Below are 24,982 nucleotides of genomic sequence, written 5' to 3' on the forward strand. Positions count from 1 at the left end.
TGAAAAACACTGACAATTTGTCCTGTATTCCTCTGAGAATATGAATGGGGATGTATAGAGTACAACATCCTTCTCCTTGTATTATGCTGTTGCTGCTTCTGTCATTATCAAGATATTTCCTGATCAGAGAATAGATGCATATGACCTCAATATTTTTATAACTTCAAGGTCTCAAGCATGAGATGCTCCAGAAGGTGTCACTCAAGCAAGCTTCAAACATGAAATGAAGGTGTGACAGCCACATGGAGGAAGTCTATAGAACCTGGAAAATGAGTCATAAACGGCTTTGAGTCCTCATACTGTAACCATGAGTGAAGAGGCTTGAAGAAGACAGAACACAAAAACAATAATTTAAAACAATAAGAGTGGAGAGAGAAAAGGCCTGTAAAGGACCACTTCTTGGAAAAGTAAACAGGGTAGACAGGAAGCAGAAAGTGCCTTAGCAGGAAATCAGGCAATAAATAGTTCCAAGGTCCCAATGTGAAGTAGAGACATTTTCGATAGAGTCGAAATGCCAACAGTTAGAACCACTGTCTCTCTCAGGAAGGTAAACAGGCAAGATGAGAGAAAAAAAATGGTTATTATAACTTGAAAAATAAAGCTGTCATGCCATGACCTTTGAGAAGATGCTTTCAGAAGGTGGTGAGAGTAAAAACCTGACCACAGGAGTTATCAGGGGAATTCATCCATTGTAACTGAAGACAGAGCAGGGCAGCACTGTTTCTTAAGTTTATAACTTAGGGAAAATAGTAAGATTCCTGCACAGGGAAACTTCGAAATACTAATACTTTCATATTTTCGTTAGGAGAGGAAATCCCAGGAAGAGGGGAAGCAGTAACTCCACAGAGGACAATATTAATTAGTCCCAGGACTAAGAACTGTTGGGGTCTATATTTAAAGTGAAGGGAAATATTTTAATTAAGAGGAAGAAAAATTTCCCCTGAGCTTGGAGGACGTAATGAAAGAACAGATTAATCTGGAAGAGTGTGTATGAGGAGTAATATGGAAGAGTGTGTAAGGTTATGTATGTTTGGTGATCTTTCCTTCCAAAATGTTTGTCATGATTAGGAACATGTTTATATCAAAATCTAAGATAATATCCTTTCTCAATATATTAACACCTCTTGAGATATCGGATAATGTTTCCCAAAGTTCCTTATTAATTAAAGCTGTCATTCTTTGGAAAAATTAAACTATTTATGGCATAATAATTGAAAATAAAACAACTATACAAGATGACTAAATTTCTAATGCTAGGGAAGCAGTAGACTAATTATTTTTATATAGTAGACTGATAGGGAAAGTGGGTAGGGTATATATTTATGAGGTAATTTATGACAAGTTAATTATTACATTCAGGAGAATTCTACAGTAACTGAAAATAATAAATGATTTAAAAGAAACTTTATACTCTGCATCTTATGAAGATCCTTTCGTTTTGGACTTTTGCTGACTGCAAATAACATGGGCAAATGTTAGTAAAGGATACAGAAGTTCAGTTGCAGATGATGAGTTTGGGGATCAAAAGTAGAACATAGCAATTTCTATGGATATGTCTGGGTACTCATCAAATCCACACACTGAAAAATAAATTACCTGTGTGACATATGGAGGGAGAATCTGTAGAGGCATCTGATGTTAGTGTCCTCAAAAAGAGATCTCAGAGATTTACCTTGCCCTTCCTATCACCTGAATACACAGGACAAAAGCCTTGTTTGTGAACCAGAAAGCCATCATCAGATATTTAGTGTACCAGTCAATGAGTACCTTGAGCTGGGATTTACTTCGCAGTCTTCAAAAAGTAACAAATACAATTTTGTTGCTTATAAGGCACTTGGTGTATGGTGTTGTTAGAAAAGCCAAAAGAGAGTAAAACATTGGCTCGAGTCAATGACAACAAAATACTTACATTCATCAAGAGATTCTAACTTAAGCATTATTAATACTTAAGAAGAATACTAACATAAGTATTATTACCAAATCAAAACACAGAAATTCTAATATATGAGGTGTTACATGTGCAAATTAGCTTGATTTGGGGTATTTCACAATTTATATACACATCAACACATTACAATATGTCTTTAAAATATGTATGCATACATATGTACACACAATTGTTTCCTTGTGAAATACACTTTAGTAAGTGTAGAGAAAGTTCAGAATAAAAATAGGATTTTTTTCCACAAAAGACTTTGCCAAAATAAGAAGCACTAATATATTTATTAAGAAAATAGTATTTATATGAAAATTAAGTCTTCTATAATCACATATACAAGTTCTGTGTGTTACTCACCTCGCTTAAAAGCAAAAGCAGCATTTCTTCCATTTTACTTTTCCTTTATTCTTTATTTCTGTAAATGACAATCAGAATTCACCATCGGTTGCACCAATTTAAGCTTCTCTGAGTCCCTTTATCCGTGTCTTTCTTTTCGAACTCATCATTCATGTAGGTACCACATTCTGCATTGCACAAAATGTTCCCCAATTTGTTTTCTAATCAAAAGTTCTACCACCAGTCTGCCATAGTTTTCTTTGCAAAAATGGTATCTGCCATGAGCAAGATGCTAGATTACTATTTCCTACAGCCACTGCTTTACATCTCTCCAAATATACTTTCTATTATATTTTCATACAACACAGAGAGAAAGAGACAGAGAGAGAGACAGAGACAGACACAGAGAGAGACAGAGAGAGAGAGAATGTGATTACATAAACAGACAACAGCAATAAAAAAAAATAAGTAAAATAAAACACAAGCAAAATACCTGGAGAATGTTCACATTTTTTGTGAACACAAAAAATTACTAGTGTTCAGGACCAGTATCCAAAGCAGCAGATATAAGACATCCCCAAACATGAATAATTAATATTTTGGCTTATTTTTCAAGATTGTATTTTAATTGCAACAAGTCTTACTTCCCCTTCAACCTTACTTCCAAACTTTCCCACATACCCCTCCCTGTTCTTTTTCAGATTCAGAGCCAGTTTTTCTATCCATTGTTATTATCTGTATATATGTATTTGTACATACATGTATTCCCAAATATAACCTGCTGGCTCTATATAATGTTACTTCATTCTGTGTTTTCATGGATGATTATTAGCATCAGGAAATCAATTAGTGTGCTCCTCCCTGGGGATGACCACCTCTCAGGCTCCCAGCTTTACTGGGTTGCCTCCAGTTCTTTGTGTAGGATTGAGGCCTTTGTTGACATTCTACTTGTTTAGTTCACCTTTGGACAGTAATGCTGGTGAGACTTTACCAGTGTAGTTTCCAATGTTACTAGGAAACACAATATCATAGCAAAGTCTGTGATCCTCAGGAACTTACAATTTTGCTGCCTCCTCTACTGCAAAGTTCCCTGAATCTTAGGTATGTGAGTGTTTTGTAGTGGTATTTACTGGGGCTGGGCTCCACAACTCTGCATATTGAGGGGTTGTGGTTTTCTGTAGGGTTCTCCATCTGTTTTAAAGAGAAGCTTCCTTGAAGGAAGCTGAAGTCTACACTTACTTGTTCCCACAGATAAGGACAAATGTTTACAGATTGTTGCTAGGGATTATGCTGGTTTCGAAAATTAGTGGTTGCCGATTGCCCTCCAATACCATGGCCACACTAGCACCGATTTGTAAGCTTGTTTTCCAGTACTGGGAATTGTATCTTCCATGTTTATCAGGTATTAAGTCCAATTAGCAAGTCAGTGGTTACCTCATCTCTAAGGTATCATTACTCCCTAGGGTCATCATGTCATGCTGGTTGCTGATGTGGTTCATAGGCCTCATAGTTGAGTAGGACAATTTGTTGCTTCTCTCCTTTGGAAGCTTTGCATGGCTGCTTCTAGTTGCTATGAAAGCTAGTCCTCAGGAAGGGAGCATTCCAGTCAGTTCTAGTTCAAGGGCTTCTGGAACTCTTTCTGTAGTACATGATGTCTTAAGGTTTGGGAATTTACCTTCCACCTCTGGGGGTGGGGGTAGCCAAGGGCAACAGCAGTTGGCAGTGTGTTTGAGGAGTCAGACAACCCTCATCAACAACTGAAAGAAGGGCTTCAAAACATGAGTAATTATTGGCAACAGAAGTTCCAGAGAGTACACAAGATCTGGCTAGTGATGGGAAACAGTGGGGCAAACCAAGAGTCACAATGATTCCAGCATTGCTAAGCATCAAATTTGAAGCAGAAAACAGGAGTGGGTAAGACTAGACACCCACAGTAGTGCTGTCAGCTCCAGGTACCCAAGGATTGTGTCCTTTTTCTTAAATGAAAGGGGAAAGATCAAATGCAGTTAAGAAAACTGAGATTAAATTTAAATCGCATTTTGAATTTGCTCATTCTAATGGCACACAGAATTTAGAAGTAAAACAGAAACCAATGAATTCAGAAAATCACATTCTGCACACACTTGCTATTGCACTATCACTTAGAGATATTGAAAGATTTTTATAGATCATTAGTAGGGTAGAAAGTTAGAGATTGCAGACATAGTATAAATGGTCCTATAATTTGTGAAGAGAGGAGAGTACCAAAATACACACACCCACACACACACACACACAAAATCACCTAAGATAACTCCCAGAATTCTGTGTTGGGACAATCTGTAGACATCAATATCTTATAGCCTGGTCTGAATTTACAAAAGTAATGATAGATCAAGGAAATGAAGATCTCTCTGTTATGTAAATTCAGAGTATTTAATCCTATACATTTTGAAGTGTTCACTATGTGTGAAGTGATAGTCTAGTCATAAAAACAGATACAATCCATAAAAACAGATATAATCCATCTGTGTAGAGGAGAGAAATACCTTGCAGCATATGTTTCTGTGGGACATGCATTCAGGTAAGTTTATCAAGAAGGTAGGGAAAGAATACAATGATAGAGCTGGGTATCCCAGCCTGGACATTTTCGCACAGAGCAAGCAGAAAGGGAAATGAGCAAGGACTGGGTGGATAACCATGAAGGACACTATGATTTAGAGAATGGACAGAGGAGAAGTGGACCATGAAAGGACTTTAACTATACAAGGAAGGAGAAAAAAGGCAAAAGGCAGAGTGCCCCAGAAGTAGGAGATATTGTTATTGAATCCTGGAAGAAATAATTTTAAAATCTTAAATGCAGCAGAAACTGACTTCAGGATTGTCACTGCAAGGTATTCATTGGAATGCATAAAATGGAGTCATTAATAATCTTAAGGACAAGTTCTTGGAGCTGAAGGAGAAGAAATCAAATTACCAGAGTTTGAGACATTACTTCAGAAACTGAATGAAGAAAAGACAAGAAAAATGTTTTTTTTTCCTATACATTTAAAGATATTCTTACAAAATTTCTGACTCAAGAAAGACAAAGAGTAGATATTTTCATAGGAAACATCGTCGTGGAAAGTGGGCAGAAGTAAGAGAATTAGCAGTGTGGGAGCCTGTTTTCAGGTTCCTCGTGGCTTTACTCAGCAGGTTCGCATAGAGAGGATGTTTGGAACATGGGCCTGAGTGCAGGTGTCTGAGATGGTCTGCACTTGGCTGTGCTGGGGCGGGAGGTCTTTTGCTTGGTGTTTCTATAAATACCCTAGGGCAGAGACAATCAGGGCCCATTGGAATGAATAGGTTCCAGGCCCCCTTGAGGCTATCCTGTACTTTCTATCTGTTTATCTCCACAATCTAAATCTTTCTGTCTAATATTTCCTAATACTCCCACTCAGGAAAACTCTAGGGAACTGTGGGGTTGGTGAGTAGCTGCCCCACATAGTGGTTTCACATGGTTTTCAATTAATTCAAACAAAAATCAACACAGTTCTTTTCAACTTTATAAGGCTATAGTTTCATTAAAAGCCAATGATGTCACTTTTAATTGTAAGACGTTTACTTAGGTTCAGATCCCTTTAAGACATTTTATGGTTCAGACTAGGATTGTAAACTACTAACTTCATTGTGAAAAGGATGAAGTATTCTACAATATAAGTAAGCTGAACTGGGATTTTGTATTTCAAAGAATGCCCTGTTTAGAATCCTAGTTTTAATTACTGGTAAACAACAAATTTTTGAGGTTAAGTAAATTTAATATATCAAATAGTCTATCTAGGATATCAGGTAGTCATAAAAAATTCATTTTCATTTAAATAAATGTTTCCCCAAATAATTATACTATGCTTCATCTTTTACTATGAAGACAGTGTCCAGTTGAACACATTGAGAGGAATGATATCTTAACTCTTTATCTAAGAGATTTAGGTAGGTAGTTGAACAATATAATATTTGTAATAATTTAACTTGTAAAACATGATGGCAATATCTATTAGAAAATACATCATTGAGACAGACCAGAGCAATAATCACACTGAGTGATAACTAAAAAACCTGAGGATACATGTACAATAAATTCACATTCAGGAATTGCAATTTTAATTTTTAAGCAATATTAGTCTGTAAGAATTTTTAAAAGGTCAACTCCTTAACACAATACACCACAAATCATTTTCCCCATTTTCAATTCAGTGTAAAAGCTAATTAAGTATGGTGTAGTGGAGATCTTTCAGAATGGTAAAAGTAAACTAAGCAGGCTTTGTAACTTGCCATTTAAAAAGCTGATGGTTGACTATTCTGTAATGAAAGAAAAACACAGCTTTGTAGACATACCACTTGCCAAAAAAATCATTTCTACTCCAAAAGTTTTTGATTCTAGACCAATTTGTATGTTAATGAGAGATATTACAAATTTTAGAAGAATCAAATTTTAGGTCTTTAGAATTTTAGATATCTGGGTCAGTTTAAAATAAGTGTATCTTCCCTTTTATTTCCTCATCTACCCCATATTTCAAATGATTTGCATGATATCTGGAGTTGACATTCTTTTGTAAGCTCTTTAAAAATGATACGTACAGCATGAAATTTCAACCAAATTTCTTCTCTCCATGACAGAGAATAAGCTAAATACACACCGGTGGATCTGTGGATAAATACGTGTGAGAGGCTGATGTTCTTAGAAAAGTAGAGTGCTTAGAAAGTACTAAGTGTTGACAGTGCATGCTGGAGATGTAGATGAGAACATGAGTAACTATGGTGTTATACCAATGTTAAACCTTGCTGGAGATGTAGTTAAGTACATGAGGAATTATGGTGCTATATCAATGCTAATCCTTGGTGGAGATGTAGGTGAGTATATGAATAACTATGGTGCTATATCAATGTTAATCTTTGTCTATATTTTTTATAAATGGTTTGGACAGATTTGATTAATTGGTACTCTATGAACTTCATCTAATTTATTACATTTAATCCTTATTTAAATAAATTATTTGCTACTAATTAATTTTGGATCATCTCCAGTTCGTTGAATAGTAAATCACAGGATCCAAAGTGTCTACACGACTGATTTGGGGCAAAGAATTAGGTCATATCTGAGACTATGAAAGCAGTAGGATGGGTAATGAGTAAAGTATTTTCATAGGTATTCCCTGTAGGACAGTACGAAATCGAGAAATTGAACCAAACAACAGGCATCTAGACAATGTCGCACAATGCCTATGCTGTGAAAAAGGAAAGACATATCAGTTGCAGGCTTTAGTTGAAAGATTTTTCTACTGGTATCTTACTGTTCTCTCCAATATTACTGCTTTTAGAAACAGCAGACCCATGAATCACATTGTCATATGTTATGTACCCCATAATATTTCTATTTACTATAACAGGAAGTGAAAATTCCTTTAAGAGTTCAGTTTTAATTTTTATTGTATACATATATGCATATACATATATATATTTTTAAATATAACCTGTTCAGCCCATATAATTACATAAATGAATGCTTCAGAGCTAGCCATTTGGAACTGGACAACAATTAGTGAAAACAAGAGACCATGAATTTGAAGGAGAGAAAAGAGTAGTATATGAGAGGATTTGGAAGGAGGAAAAGAAAGGGAGAAATATTGTGATTAAATTGTAACCTCAAAAATAAAAGCATAAAAGAATTCAGTTCTATGTTAAATATGATGGTGCATGCTTTAATCCCAGCACTTGGGAAGCAGAGGCAGTCGAATCTCTGTGAGTTCAAGGTTAACCTGGGATATAGTGAGTTCCAAGCTAGCTAGGGATAAAACAAACAAACAAATAAATGATAGTAATAATCATAATAATAAATAATAATAGTTCCATTCTACTTATTGAAGAATATTCTTATCACATGGATCTCAGAATGTAAGAATCATTTTTCAAAGAATTCATTATCATTTTCCCTTGAATTCTATCAATTATAAATAATCTTAGTTCTCACACAATTTCCTAACAATTCTCCAAAAGTTTTTTTTTCTGGTTTTAAATTAATGGTGATTTATTATTTCAGCCCAGTAACATTTGAAAATCTAGTAGATTTTATAGTACTTCCATAGGGAATAGTTCCATAGGGAAATACTTCCAAAAGGGAAATAAAACACATCATTGTCCAAATTCACATATATATCAAAAAGCATGTTCTCTTTAAGTGTAGCAGATATTTTATCATGTATTGTCATTTATATTTTCTATTTATAGTTCCTTTATTGTAGTAATCTATTTAAAGTATTGGAGAACATTAAAATTAAAATAAGCTAGTAAAAGTGTCTTCTAGCAATATATAATAAGATTCTAAATTGATTGAATCATGGATTGCTCATTCAATATATATGGTGTTCAATTTTAGGTATTAATCTTCAAGCCAATTTAAATGATAGACTGCTCATTAGATGGCTCTTTTCAGGCAAGATGAATATCCCAGCAGAGCCAACTTCTGCTGTGTTTTTAAATGCTCTGGGCATAGAATCTGAACAGAATCACTCCTTTTACAAACAAGGTGTGCTAATGTGCCCTTACGCTTAAACAAGCTTCAATGGCAGAAAATCTATCAGGAACTGAGTAAGCAGACTTCCTAAACAGCAGTAAGCCTGGGAGGAATTAGTCTGCAGCACTTCATGTTGGTTTTTATCTGGCTGTGTCTCCATAGTAGACAGCACTTTCAATGACTTCAAATTAATCCAGTTTTGAAGTTTATACCCTCCATCTACATTCTCTGTAACTGTAAATGTTTATTAATTCTTAACTGACAAATAATAACTATGTATGTTCATGTGATTTAATGTAATCTTTGGGTGTTTGTGTAAAACCTTGACTAAGTTAGTTACTATATTTATTCCCTCACCAACCTAGCCCTTTTATGTAGAACATGGCTGTATTTGTTTTCCCGTGCTGCACCATTTGCTTAGCACAATGTCTTCAGTTTCCATCTATATACACATAAAAAACGTAATTTGTTTGTTTAAAAAGCTCCTTTTTCAAAGCTTTGTAGCATTCTACTGTATTCATGTGCCAATTTTCTGTATCCATTGACATTTCCATGGACACCTATTTGATTGCATATCAAGGTTATTGTGTATAATGTTGAAATGAACAGGAGTGGATTGAGTGTCTTCAATTCATAGGGATATCTACCCAAAACAGGATCACTGCATCATAGGCTAATTCTGCTCTTAGGTTTTTCAATAATTTTCATATTATTTTCCAAAATGTTTATGCTAACATATGTTGTTACTGATAGGGACTGATGGAAGTCCCCTTTCTTCATATCCTCCTCAGCTAGTCAGTATTCAGTTTTTAATGACATCATTTTAAAAGGTATGGGGTATATCCCATTGTTGTATTGATTAGCATTTACTGAATGGTTAGAGACAGCATTTTTTTCACATATATTTTGACCATTGGCATCCTGTAGATGAAATTTTAAATGGTCTTATTAAATAAGAAACACAGAGCCAAATTCAGAGTTAAAAGCCCAAAAGATCAGAGCACTAAGGAAGCATTTAGCAGTCACTGCTGTCCTTCCCCTCAGAGAGAGCTTCTCCTGTGTGATCTGCCTTTTTATTGCCTTTCTGTTCTACCTTCTCATTGGCTCTAAACCCAACCACATGATTTTCTCATCATTGCCTGTCTATATAGACCTCCAGGTCTGTATGGTTCATACCAAGATTAAAGGTTCAGGTCACCACTTGGCTGTATCCTTGAACACACAGTGATTCTGCCTGCCATGTGATCAGATTAAGGGCATGGGCTACCCCCACTGGACTTCTGCTAAATGGCTTGCTTTAGCTCTGATCTCCAGGCAACTTTATTTGTTAACATACAAATAAAATCACATTTCAGCACAAATAAAATATCACCATAGTATCCCTTCTTTTGAAAATACTGGTCCAAACCCATTGCTTACTTTTAAATCAGATTTATTTTCCTTGTTATTGAGTCATTTGTATTCCATATATATATTGGTCATAATATCAATCCCTTTAAAGTTTTATGGTTTACATGTCTTTTCTTCCAATTTGTAGTTTGTCTCTGAACAAGAACTAGACACACAACTTAGCTCTTTTCTTTTTATAAATGTTTTTTTAAAAATTTATTCCTTGTTGCTGCCTAGCCCAATTATCATCAGAGAGATTTCATCCAGCAGATGGAAGCAGATGCAGACACCCACAGCCAAACATTAGGTGGAGCTCTGGGAATCCTGGGTATGATGGGGAGGAAGGATTGTATGATCCAGGGGAGTCAAGGACACCATAAGAAAACTCACAGAATCAACTAAGCTGGGCTCATAGGTGCCGGGAGCCATTCCCTGGTGGTGGATGGGTCCTGCAGAGGGTATAAGGAGTCGGCGGGAGAAGGAAGTGAGCCAGGCCATGGTGGTTGGGAGAATCTTGCAGCCTGACTGACTAGCAGCCAGAGTGTTTCTTTATTTATACAGAATTTAGTTAGCAGAGATACATTCATGATGTTCCAAAACATAGATCATATAATTTTTGTTTCTGGACATATGTTTCACTTCCTTTTGCTCATCATTTAGTTATCATTAATAAACTATGACAGAACAGAGTTATCATTTCCAATCATTTTTCCTCAAGTTTTGACATCATTAACAAACAGAGTTATCATTCTTACTCATAAACCCATAACCCAATTTTTGAGAATCTAGAGGCATATGACATCCTGTGCTCAGGCTGGTTGTTTTGGTTGCTTCAAGGACATTAAACCAAAACAAAATCTTCAACCACCCTGGGCGTTTTGCCATGTCTCAAGCAATGTATTATGAACTTTTAGTGGTCAGAGTGCCCAGGAAAAATTCTCAGGCTAAAGCTGCAGTAATTATAATCAATGTTCACATTTATATCCTTATAGAATTTGTCTATATGTCTAATCCTGGCATTCTGTTGTTCCTTGGTCATATGACATTGTAGTGACTCTACATGTGCTAACTTCTAAGAGAGGGAGGTTCTGACACCTCATACTTTCATTATCTTTCCACTCCATACTTTTCTCATCAATATGTCTCTATGTAGTGCAGAGTTGTATGCTACGTAATTGTCTGAGTGTACAGTGGGAAGAGGCTTGTAATCTGAACTGCAGACAATTCCTCTAGCCCACTAAATCTTGTTGACCTTTTTTAATTTTACTTTGTTTTGGATATCTTGTTCCAGTGTAAGTACAGGGACAGATGTTTCAAGAATGTCTCATAGCCTCATAAAGAGACCTCTGGCTTTTTCTTTATGTGTCACAACCTCCAAGGCATAAGGAAGACATTCAAGTAGATAAGGATATCTCCCTCAAAGTGTGTGTGTGGGAGAATAGTATGTTCAGGACTTTCCTGGGTAAGCTTAGAAGCAGCATTCCTGGGAGAAGGCATAAATGATTCATAAGGAATTTTCCATCAAGCCAATATCCTCAAGTTGTACAAATATTAAAAGTGCCCAAGTATGCAACAGGTAGAGATGAAAACCAAAGGTGACATGGCAGCCATCATGTGGCTCAGCTTTGCTGTATCTTTGTCAAGCAGCTGTGCTCGCTTTATGACTTCTGCCATTCCATTCAGATATGACTGTGTTACGTAGGGGCTCACAGAGGCTGGACAGACAATCAGGGAGCTAGTATGGATCTGACCTAGGTCCTCTGCATGTATTTTATGGTTATGTAGCTTGGTCCTCTTGTGGGATTCCTAAAAGTGGGAAAGGGGGCTGTCATTGACATTTTGATGGCTTTTGGGACCCTATTCCTTATACTGGGTCATCTTATCCTGCCTTAATAGGAGGAGGATGCTTAGCTTTACTGCAACTTGTTATGCCATGTTTTGTTGAACTCCACAGGAGGCCTGGCCTTTTATGAATAGAAATGGAGACATAGAAGGGGGGAGGCCAGAGGTGAGGTGGAGGGAAGGGACTAGAAGGAGGGAAGGGAGGGGAAATGGCAGCCAGGATGTAAAAATAAATTAATAAAAGAAAGGAAGGAAGGAAGGAAGGAAGGAGGGGCAGAGGGAGGGAGAGAGGGAGGGAGTGAGGGGGTGAGGGAATGAAGGAAGGAAAAATGAAGGAAGGAAGAAAGAAAAAACTATTCTTTGAGTTTTATATATATATATATATATATATTATATGTGCAGTATATATAAAATAACAAAATATAATATATAGTACATACTGCACATACATATACAATGAAATATGATAATATCCAGTTCACATTTTTCTCCTCCCACTCCCACAGTTCCCCTGCAACACACGCCTTTCCCAACTCTATGCCCTCTAATTTTTGTAAAAATAACTCATTAAATACAATTGATGATGGCTTTATGTGTATGGGTATGAGACCATTAGCTGTTCAAGGTCAGCCTTCCAGTGGCTACACATCCAGACCTAATAGTATTCTCTCCTCCCTGGCAGCAGTCAGCTGCCAATCAAGCCTCAGTTGGGGTTGGAGCCGCTTATCAGTTGCTTGTAGCAACTGTATTAAGTCAAAAACGTTGTCATTTTGATCACACTGTGAAAATTTTCTTCATATGTAAATTAGGGCCCCTTGTACTTTAGTGACCCTAATTTCATACATTATGACTTACAATTTGTGGGTCTAATATAAAATATTTTTGATTCATAACTATTTGCTTTTTAACTTACTTAAAAATTAGTTGCTTGTGACTTTAGTGCTTATAGTGGGGATAAAAGAGAAGGATTGCATTGACGTTTTATTTACATTAACTCAAATAATTTGAAAATAAATAATAAAATATAAAGTTGAAACTACTAAAATGAATAAAAACACAAACATGTATATCCTTATATTGTTACTCATTGGAAATTACTTTTTTGATTGGATCAATTACTACCTACCTGAAAGAATCAAACTTACTGTAATTTCTGTTGTAAATATAATCCTGGTTATACTAATTTGATTATATAACACATTATTTCTAGATTTCAACAATAATATCTGATAGGGTACTACTGCCCTTGAAATTGTAAAAATTCCCTTACATTTAAAACATGTTATTTTTTTAGAATATTAATTTATTGGGCTGGAGAGATGGCTCAGCTGTTAAAGGCTAGGCTCACAACCAAAAATATAAGAATATTAATTTATAACCCAATAAATTGAGAGCATTTTCTCTGGCTCTTAATTAAGCCTTGTTTGCTTAGATATCAATAAACAATTAGGAAACATAATTGTGAAAAATGGTCATGATTGTGTACTAAATTAATATTGTAAACAAGTGCAACCATGGTTATTGAACAGTATATATCAAACTTCAATATGTATTGGGTAAACTTGGAAAGTATTTTGTTAATGTTTATTTACTAATATTATTTTTGAATTTACATATTTTTACATGAGTACAACATTTGCATCATTTCCATCTCATGTACTTCTGACTCCATATTCCATTCCTGCTCTCTCTATTCCCTCTCATCTTTAGGACCTCTTTATTATTATTTTTACAGATACATTATATGTGTGTATATATATATACATATGTATATATGTGTGTGTGTATGCATACATCTTACTGAGTCCATATAGTATTGCTAAAATGTGTATGTGTTTAGAGGTGATCATTTGGGATTGAATAATCTATCAGGTAGCTATCTCATCCCTGGAGAAGACTGATTCTCCCCCTCTCAGCAGCCACTAATTCCCTTAGGTCTTCATCTATTGGTAGGGCCTTGTGAGATGTCCCATATTCGTGTTGGAGGTTAAATGGTGTTATCATTAGTCTTCTTTGGGTGACTTTATTGTTAACAGTTCATGGGTGTAAATCCTTGTCATATACAGAAGAAACTATCTCATTGCAGATGTCCAGGTCTTCAGGCACTATAACTAGAAGGCACTATCTTAGTAGATTTCCTGGTCTTCTTGTTCTTACAGTCTTTCTGAACCCTCTGTGATGATGGTCCCTGAGCATCATGTGCAAGATACGTTGTAGAAGTATCAACTGGGGATGGCCACCCCACAGTCATTTGTTCCTGCATTTTGGGCAATGTGGATTAAGGCATTGGGCTCCATATTCTGCACAAGGGAAATTCTTTTATGAGGGCTGAGAACTATAGTTATCTGTGGGTACCAGGATGGATATGAGAATACAATTGGAAATTATACTGGTTTAGGAATGTGGTGGTTATTAGTTCTCTTCCAGGGTCGTTTGCCTCACCAGCCATGCATAGCTGGCTAGGTTTACAGTGCCCTGCATGAATTTGTTCCTATTTAATATATTGCATTAATTGTATTAGTATAATACAATTGTATATAAGTACCTTATATAGAACAGAAAGACAATCACTATTATTTGTGGATTCTAGCTCCAAACCTTTTTATGAGTATAAAATCTGGAGTAAACAAAGATACAAGGTAGACAAAAAGAACCACTGTAGCAATAGAGGAGCTCTAGCAAAGGGAATAGTTGGACCCAGGTGCTGTGAAGGCAGAATTGGGAAAAGCTGGATGGTACCCTATCTAGCAAGGGGGCTGTTGGAGGGATACTGAGGAAGAGAAAAGGTGGAGAGATAAAGAACACCAAGGATAACTGGAAAAATACATAGAGAAACATGTTTTATTTTAACTTAGAAACATACATTATATATATGTATGTGTGTGTGTGTGTGTGTGTGTGTGTGTGTGTGTGTGTGTGTGTGTGGTGATACTGTGTTCCCCCAAATATTGTGCATCCTAATAAACTTATTTTGGGTCAGAGACAGAACAGCCACAACATTAAACATGAGGATAGGCAGTAGTAGCACATGCCTTTAATCCTAGCATTCCAGAGGCAGAAATCCATGTGTTGAAGGATACAACCAAGCATGCTGACTCACGCCTTTAATCCCTGAAAGCGAGCCTTTAATCCCAGGGAGTGGTGGTAGAATGCAGAAAGGTATATAAGGCATGAGGACCAGAAACTAGAAGCATTTGACTGGTTAAGCTTTCAGGCTTTGGAGCAGCACAGTTCAGCTGAAATCCATTTGGATGAGGACTCACAGACTTCCAGTCTGAGGAAACAGGACCAGCTGAGGAACTGGCAAGGTGTGGTAGCTGTGGCTTGTTCTGTCTCTCTGATCTTCCAGCATTCATCCCAATAACTGGCCTCAGGTTTGTTTTTATTAATAAGAACTTTTAAGATTCCTGCAACATGTATGCATACATATTTACATATTTAAATAATTTAAATTAAGTTGGGTTACTTGAGGTGATAATGTTCCACTCAAGAGTAATAGATTATTTAACAAAGTCTCTGGTGGTAAGCAAGACAAACCTCATTTGAGTTGTTGGTCAGGGGAATTCAAGAGGTTCCCTAAACAATACAGGATATTGCCATTGTCCTTGGTTGCTTCTTAGACTTGAAAGGAAAACAGAATTGCTGGAGTCTAAACCCATTTCTCACTTGGAGAAATTGAAGGGGGAACTGACATGGGCCACCCCTACCCCTGCCACCTAGAACTAGTTCTGATAACACCCAAAGGTGCTAAGAAAACTGACAAGGGAGAAAAGAAATTAAAACTCCTCTTCAGCTGTAAAGCTGACAAAACACGACAATAGCAAAGATATTTGAATTTACATTCTTTCCTTCAAATATATTACTATTGCTGGAGAAGTACTGCCTTACAGACTTTTCTCTCCAGCAAACATTTTACACATTCCCTTTACATTGTTGCCTAAACGTTTAACCTTATCTAATGCATCCACTGAGACCATGTGTGTGTGTGTGTGTGTGTGTGTGTGTGTGTGTGTGTGTGTGTGTGTGTGTATGTGTGTGTATGTGTGTGTATGTGTGTGTATGTGCAATGTTCAATTATATATGAATACCTTTTTTTCACCTGTGGCTTTTCTTAGATTTTTTAGACTTGAACAATGTTATCTTAACTGAATATGTGACACCATCAAATCAGAGATATAAACAGCCTATGTGATATCTATATTTTACTGGTGAGATTCCATCGTTAGGACATCTTTGTTCTCTTTCTATATGCTCTGACCAGTGGTTAGCAACAAATTAAAAGTGCATAGCCATATATCTGCATCAAGACACAGTATACCAAGACCCAGTACAAATGCTGTTAATACCCCCTTGGGATAACTGTTTGCAATTGAAGTGATCCTCAGAGTCATTGAAGAAAGCTTCTAAATGATAAACTTTGGGGCCTGTCTCAAAAATGTCTTAAAGAGCAGATGTGGGGTGAGGACAGTTTCCTAGATAATGGTGTTGCTCTGGGAACTGCTCTTGGGATTTTCCACCATTGAATGTGGAATGACATGACTTATCAATGAACACACAAACACAGAGCACAACCTGGATGATTCACAAACAGGTACTTTTTATTTTATAAAATCAAAAAAAAAGTTGATTCCAGGGGATTCTTAAATCTCTTACTATGTGTTATAAAATTATAAGATTCCACTACTGTTATAGTAAGCCATTATCTCTTATTTAACTTTAATTCACTTTTTTAATGATACTCTCTGTAAGATTCCTTACAAAATTCTTCCCAAGAAAAATCTCCACATTTTTATATTCATAAAATGATTCTACGCTCAAGAATTTTATGAGACTGTAGTTGTGTTATAATTGCCTAAATTGTCTTAAAATTTAGGTGTTACAAACTCCAAATTTTAAACATATTAATTCATTTTTTTCTCTAAGTCAAGTAAAAATAATCATTCAAATTATGAATATGGTAAATAAATTCCAGAGAATTTCCCTTTCTACTTGTACATGAAACTTTTCCTTTTTTACTCTAAAATTCAAATTTTAAACAATTCAATTAAAGATAAGTCTTAGGCACTTCAGAATAGCTTCTGTATTTATCATATTGAAAGTGATTAGAAAGTCTGAGATCAATATGGAACATGAAATTCCTTCATTAATAATTCATTATAGCTATCTAAAATATGTTTTAGAGTATTAAAACTATAGATGTGTGGAACATAATGACCTAAAACCTGACAATGTGGACTACCTGACCTTCTAAGAAGTTTGCTAACCCCTGCACAATCATCTTAGCCTGTAATAAATGTGTCTATACTCAGTAAGAATTCCCAACTCAGCAGATAACAAGTTAATAATTCTAATAAAATTTAAAAATCATTGAATTTTTCATCTAGTTCAATGTTGGGTTAAAAATTAATGAGTGTCAAAATTAAATTGTGTGTGCTCTCTTCTTCACTTTCTGTACTAAGTTAGCAGTGCACACGAGCTGGTGAACATGCTCATTTTATTAATAAATGTAGTCACACTAAAAGCTCTGCAATTTAAAGGAGTCATCAATTAGCATCTTTATCATGATGTAAATAAAAATGTTATAGGAGCTCAGTAAAGAAGAATAGCTGAAGTCTATATTGATTGGTTTTTATCTTTTTAATATGTCTGTATTCTATGATACCAAATAACAATTCAATAAGCATTACAAGACTGAAATCTTTAATTTTTCTCAATGTTTCATAGGCAAAGATGCAAAGCCCAAACCACCACGTATGTTATATGCATGCTCAATGAGTGAATAAGTTAATAAATAAAACAAATATTAAATGTGTGTTTTTATATATCTATCTGAGCCCATTTTAAATATTTTGCTGAAAGCTGGTTGCTTAACTGTTTTGTCTAGACACTGTGAATAGAATCCAACTATATTTCTTACACTATGCTATGCTGAAATTTCTTCTATTCTTTTTTGTTTGATTTTTTTGTTTGTTTGTTTGTTTTGTTTTTCAAGACAAGGTTTCTCTGTGTAGCTTTGCCCCTTTCCTGGAACTTACTTTGGAGACCAGGCTGGCCTTGAACTCACAGAGATCCACATGGCTCTGCCTCCTGAGCGCTGGGATTAAAGGCATGCGCCACTACCACCTGGCTCTTCCTTTATTCTTGATGCATTGGAAACACAGACTTCCTTGACACTGTTACTGAAAGTTTTTGCTTGTGTTTCCATTTATTTTCTCAGAATAATTCTTATTTTGATTGGGAAGGGAAGGCCTTTGTTGGTCTCCCTTTCTTTGCCGTAACTGCAAGGAACATATAGTTGATTAAATTATGACAGATTAAAACAGAATTGATGCTGTATAAAAGAAATACATGTGCAGAAAAGAGACTGATACCATTGTGTAATCATTACAACTTGCATTTTTAGAGCCACAAGTGAAAAAAGAAGAGAAATCAGGTATGAATTCTAATGTATAAATTCATGCATGTATGCATTCCATACTTAAAATGAATAGCATAACTCTTTGAAATATTATGGGAAGCTAGATTATCATACATAAAGTAAGATTCTGGTCAATTGAAGTCTTTTTCTAATCCTTCCTTCCTGACCCTTTTTCCTTCTGCCACTTCTCAGTCTCTCAAACAATTGCCATCCTACATAAATGAATGAATGAATGAATGAATGAATGAATAAATAAATAAATAAATAAATAAATAAATAAATAAATAGATCAGTAAGCCTTTGTAGACAAGATTGCTTGCGACTGATTTTAAAGAGAAGCTTTCTTTCTGACTTTGTTGCAGTCCTGGGGTATCCATTTATATATCAAAAATGTACTTTGAGTATTACAAAGACATAGTATTTATTCATGGAGGAAAAATAAAACAATAAAGCTTTTTTATCCATCTAAGATATCAATTTCTTGAAAAACATGTTATTATACATATAAAAACTACAAGAAGTTTCTATGTTTCAAACAAAGCAACCAACCCATTGCCTTGACTCTTACCAACTCATACCTTTTCTCTAAATTTTGGGAGCACAGACTTCCTATCAGATAAAAATCTGTCTTCATACTTCTCCTTCCAGCCTCCTGAGTTAAATGAACAATTCCATAACAGGTTGTATGCAGAAATGTTTTCAAAAGAACACATGGTATCCAATTGTGAAACAGTTAAAGTTTTAATTCATGGCTTCTGAATATATTTGTGATATATAATTGTCAATAAAATACAATAAAATTACTAGAGGCTGCAAACAATGAGTTGGTTGAGCCATGTTTTTTTTGAAACCCACAGAGAAGAATCCATCCTTGTCTTTTTTGACTGCTAATGCTTACCAGCATTCTTGTGCCTTTCTTGCATACAGACTACTTACTCTAACTTCTGTCTCCGTGGTTACACGGCCATCTTTTCCATGAGTGTTTGGGTGTCAGTAGCTTTCTTCTTAAGAACTCCAGTCACAGTGGATGAAGAACCTACCCACATGCCTATTGTAATATCCTAACTAATTACATCTGCAAGAACACATTTCCAAATTGGATAACATTCTCAGGTCCTGCAGAAAAGTACTTGGACACACTTTTTTGGATTACATGCTTTATTCCATTCAAGTCTTTCCTTTATCCTGCCAAAATTCATGTCTTTCCTATGTGCAAAACACACTGATGCCATACCTACATTGTCAAATATTAATTACTGTAACATCTGCGATTAATCCTACCTGTTAATTTCACTTAAAAATTCCAGATGTTGATGTTATTATACAGGTGATCTACATCAGTTTTGGGTGGAAAAATATGATAAAATATTCTCTACCTATGAGTCCATCATGAATGATATGTTTACAAATACAATGATGAGACAGCCATTAGGTACACATCCTCATTCCAAGAGGAAAAATTAGAAGCAAAAATAAGGATGCGGTGGGTAAACAAGTTCTCAATCCTGGACAATTTCAAGTCTTGAGAATATTTTCTCTGTTTCTGTCCGCTGTCCTCTGGGCTTAATGGGGGTGGTAGCTATGCCTCATCTCGCTGCAGAAGAATGGCTCCAACCTTTTCAGTCATTTCTTTATTTGCTTTGGTCTCTGTTCATTTAGTAGTGTTGTCTTTTCTTATTTAAAATTCTCAATAGCTTGATTCAGCCCACATTCAATCTATGATGATTCAATAAAGACAGAATCAGAATCTTCCACACCTATCTCCAGGATCATTTTTCTTATATTTTCTGTAAGTGTGACTGGTTGGATCAAGCTGTCTATACATACTGTCAACCTTTTGTCTAGCTTCAGTTATCCCTGTCTCTAGGATTATTATGGACTGGGTGAAATTTTCCCAAATCATTGTGGGATGGTTTATTTTTTATTAACAGTTTTAATTGTATTTCACATTCTATTACAAGGGACAGATTGATATCAGTCTACACATGTCTTCAGCATTTTCTTGAAAATACTCTTCTAATTAAAAACTCAAGTTATTTGCTTACAATTTTGGCCTTTCAAATCTACAGAAGAACACAATTCGGCTCAGAGCTCTGTCTTTCAACAAATATACTCTCTTCTCCAAAGACGATGCTTCATCTCATTCTCTTTTCTACATTGTCCAATAATGTGTCCCATTTTCTAGTTAGGAAAAGCAACAAAGTCTTCTTCAGCATCCCTCTTCCAAGCAGCATGTTGTTTAAATGCAGAGCTGTACATATACTTTGGTTTGAATTTGTTCTTTCAAAGCCCAGGTGTGACAAATGCAGCGGGATTAGGAGATGAACCACAAACTGGTAGTTAGCCGATGATGGTTCCTGTTTCCAGAATGAGATCAAGGCTGTTACGAAAGTAGTTTCAGGTGCATTATTGCTTTTTATACCTTCTACCTTCTGTCCTGTGGTAGAACAACACTTCCTTTCCATAGGATGCAGCAGCAAGAAGACACCATCTTAGAACTAGGGACAGCATGTGCTGGCAATTGGCTCTTGTCTTGAACTTCACTACCACTAGTACTGTGAAAAGTGGGTTTCTTTATCACGTAAATCGCCCTCTGTGTGGTTTTCTGCTATTCCAACAAAACAAACAAACAAACAAACAAACAAAAAACCAGTGGTGACAGAAATACGAATTTTTATATGGATCTCTGTGAGGTTCGAGTTGGGAAGCCAGAAAATGAGGAGGGTCAAGGGAGACTAGGAGGATGAAGATAATACAAGGAGTCATGGGCAGATGTGACATCCTTTACTCAGGGGTACTAGTAGATACTAAACTATTTAACTCTCTTCAGAACAGTCTTCAGTGTCTTTATTTATGCAAATAGTCATCTCTTCAAGGGAATCCAGGCTCTTTTCAAGTATTTCAAAATTTTCCAGTATCCCGACACTATGTAATCCACAGCCTACTTCTGTATTTGTATTTGTTACAGCAGTATTCCACTTCCTAATACAATCTGTGAGTTTCTATGAATGGAATAAGGTACTTCAAACTGTTTCTTAAAGCAGCATAATTTCCACCACAGCTCTGCAGGTTGAACAACATTCCTTTTTCCCAGCTTAGCTGAAATATCTTCTGAGTCTTCCTTGTCTCTTCTATCTTTTAGTGGGTACCAGAAATCCATATATTCCTTGAGATTTCAACTCAGCACTTCAATCTCTGCCACCATTGTCACATTGTCCGTCTTCTCCCTCTCTGTCTGAATAGGAGCCACCCTACCTTAACAGGGTCTCACCACATCTGAATTAATTACATCAGCATTAACCAAATTTCCAAATAATATCACTTTTCAGGTGTTGATGCTGAGGACTCAGCCTATCTTTAGGGGACACATTCAAGCCATAATAGTGTATATTTAAATTCCTAAATTAAACAGATTAGTTAGATCTATTTTAGACAATCTCTTCCAATTTTGTTGTTGAAATGATTTATCTAATGTTATTTTGGAACTCTTTCTTATTACAATCAGCTTGAAACAAAGAAGACAGTTTAGGTTTAATTAAACTCCAAACTAACTGTTCACCTGAGGCACATTATAAGACAACAGTTTAATGATAGTCAAGTATACAGTGAGTTTCTACCTCTATTGTGTTCAATAATCTTTCCTTAAAAATACATCATGAATCTGAACTAATCATTAGCAAAATTCTTCATTGTCTATTGAGATAAAAATACAAATTATTTGCAATAATAAATTCATGCTTTAGTTTATTTTCTTAAGATCGTGTTTTCCTGTTTTTTTTCTCATTTCAGAGCCACAAATTAAAAAGGAAGCAAAACCAGGTAACAATATTTTAAATATTATCAGAATTCATACTTCCCTCAGGCAGAAATTGAAAATATCACTGGCTACCAACAAAATTTCCAGTTTCTCAGTTGCTTGCAATTTTCCCCTTTCTATTGTCCAATAGTATTTGACAGTACTCTAGTGAAATTCACATTTCCATTTGACAAGGTATATCTAGACTATGGCTTTCTACCAGTGCTTCTCAACCTTCCCAATGCTGCAACCCTCTAATACAGTTCCTCATGTTGTGGCGACTGCCAACCATCAAATTATCCCATTGCTACTTCATAACTGTAATTTACTACCGTTATGAATCATAACATAAATGTTTGATATGCAAATATCCGGTATGTGACACCCCAAGGTGGTCACAACCCACTTGTTGAGAACCACTGTTTTATACTTGACTTAGAGAGGACTCCAGGATTTAGAATTTATTCTGAGTGGTTTTGAAATCAAGTAGGATCGTGTCAGTTTTGTGGCTTTATTTCTATCAATAATCACCAGGCGTCACAAATTCATAAAATCATGGGCTGTTTGAGTATGAGGAGGGCAATGGCTAGAATTCACGAGGACTCCTGTGCAGCACAACTGGACACCGCTCTGTAACTTTTATCATTATGGAAGCATACAGCACAGCTAGTGCTACCCTTATACAGCAGTTTTGGAGATAGTTCAAAAGGCCAAATTGAAGCAATTAGTTTTTCAATATTTTCAAGCTAATAAAACTTAGAACTAAAATTCTGCACCGTGTCTAATTTTTTCCAAACCCCTGAGAAGTTCTATTAAGAAATCATCCAAAACTAACTGCATCATTTCATTAACAACTAAGGTTGACCTAAAAACAGGATGCCCTCTTTTAGTTTATACTGTCATGATTAAGTCCTTCTTGCAATACCAACTAGTTACTGACCTGAGGCAAGTTTATAGAAGCCCTCAAGCTCTCTGGAAGCCATTCCTTCATTATGAGAAATGATATAGCAAAATCTTTACCTATTAAGTAATCTAAGAATGCCAATCTAGAGTCATGAACAGCATTGCCATACCCCTCCACCCCTCACTAGCATTTACCCAGCAGCTAGTCATAACTTGTGTCCAGATGCTCTTGTAAATAATATATTTGCATGTATTAGGGCTTATAGATATCTATCTACCTTTTTATGACTTATTTTCTGTTTTTTTTTTGTTGACTGGTGGTTGAGTACATTTTACCAGACACTTGCATTAATTTTAAAATTATAATTATTTAGAGAGAGAGAGACAGAGAGAGAGAGAGAGAGAGAGAGACAGAGAGAGAGACAGAGAGAGAGAGAGCATATACTCATGCCAAAGTGAGCAAATTGAGGTCAGAGGAAAACTTCTGGGAACTGGCTCACTCCTTCCAACTTGTAGGTTTTGGGGAGGAAGCTTGGGTCATCCATCAGGTTTGGTGGCAAGCCCAAATCCAAATCTGATACATACAATACATACCTGTTGAACCATGTCACTGGTTCAGCATTACAAATAAAAAGCCTTTTAAAGTGAGTTGTACCTAATACCACTTAAAATTTATATTAGTTGTTTTAACATATTGTATTTGTCGGGTAATTTATTAATTTTTATCCTTTCAGCACCGTCTGACAAAGGTCAAGTACGCAGTATGTATATCTGATTCTCCTGTAATGCTCATAGACAATCTTTTTTTTTTTTTTGGTTTTTCGAGACAGGGTTTCTCTGTGTAGCTTTGCGCCTTTCCTGGGACTCACTTGGTAGCCCAGGCTGGCCTCGAACTCACAGAGATCCGCCTGGCTCTGCCTCCTGAGTGCTGGGATTAAAGGCGTGCGCCACCACCGCCCGGCCATAGACAATCTTTTTAAAAAACATTTTCTATTTCCAAAATTGTAAAGTTCAATCTATGCTTCTACATTATGCTTTGCAAAGCCTATGATTTGAAAATTACAGGTGTTATGTAAATAAAAGGTTTTGTGGTAATGTTTTTCTAAAACAAAGCCTTTAGGTCTTTGATATGAAATGGGATAGCATAGAAGTTTAAAAATATTTTCTCCCCATTGGAACAATTGTTATTTTCAACGTTATAAACCATCAGCCTAAATCAGAAAATTTTTCATTGTGTACTACACTAGAAAACTTTAAAATAACGGGTTTATCTTTTTATTATTTTCAGAACACGACCATCCCAAACCGGAGCAAGTTACTCCTCATGGTAAACCAGGTATTTCCCAAGAGGCATTGCTGCATCCAATTGTCTCCCATTGTTGTGCTTATATCAGAAGGAAGATTATAGAGTCAGATCTGAAGTCACCTGTGATAACTCATGCCATAAGCCATCACCTTCTCAAGAGCATTTCCAGTCTTAGTCATCATTCCAATACAGGTTGAACTGAGAGTTTAACAGTAGTATTCAAACAGACATCCTGCTTCCCCTGCCTAGCAGACCTGGGCTTATTGCAAAGAGCATCCCAATCAGCACCCAGGTAAATGGGCTCTACATGGGGATTTACCTTTTCCTACCTTGGACAAGACAGTCTTCTAAAAGTTGTCCTTTAGATTGCCTTCTATCACCCTAGACTTTCCAAGTTCCATCAATGTTGAGGAAATCCACATTTGTCCTGCTTCCTCGACTCCCTTCTTCTCTTCCATACTGGCCCCCTTTCCTTTTGGGTTTTAGAGGAAATAGAAGTGAAACAATGTGTTTTGATGATAAAG

General features: G+C 35.9%; 1 protein-coding gene across 3 annotated transcripts in view; it reads left to right on the top strand.

Annotated features, from left to right (window-relative positions):
- Trdn (triadin) overlaps positions 1 to 24,982 on the top strand; it is a 394,997-nt gene that overhangs the window by 322,707 nt on the left and 47,308 nt on the right. For all 3 annotated transcript variants that reach the window (XM_052751301.1, XM_052751302.1, XM_052751303.1), the window contains 5 exons: positions 17,760 to 17,786; positions 18,439 to 18,468; positions 22,243 to 22,272; positions 23,887 to 23,913; positions 24,441 to 24,488. In XM_052751301.1, the coding sequence (XP_052607261.1) occupies positions 17,760 to 17,786; positions 18,439 to 18,468; positions 22,243 to 22,272; positions 23,887 to 23,913; positions 24,441 to 24,488 (162 nt within the window). The remainder of the gene's footprint in view (positions 1 to 17,759; positions 17,787 to 18,438; positions 18,469 to 22,242; positions 22,273 to 23,886; positions 23,914 to 24,440; positions 24,489 to 24,982) is intronic.

This window comes from Peromyscus californicus, unplaced genomic scaffold (genome assembly GCF_007827085.1).
Source record: "Peromyscus californicus insignis strain IS unplaced genomic scaffold, ASM782708v3 Scaffold_22__1_contigs__length_63687245, whole genome shotgun sequence".
Lineage (NCBI taxonomy): Eukaryota > Metazoa > Chordata > Mammalia > Rodentia > Cricetidae > Peromyscus > Peromyscus californicus.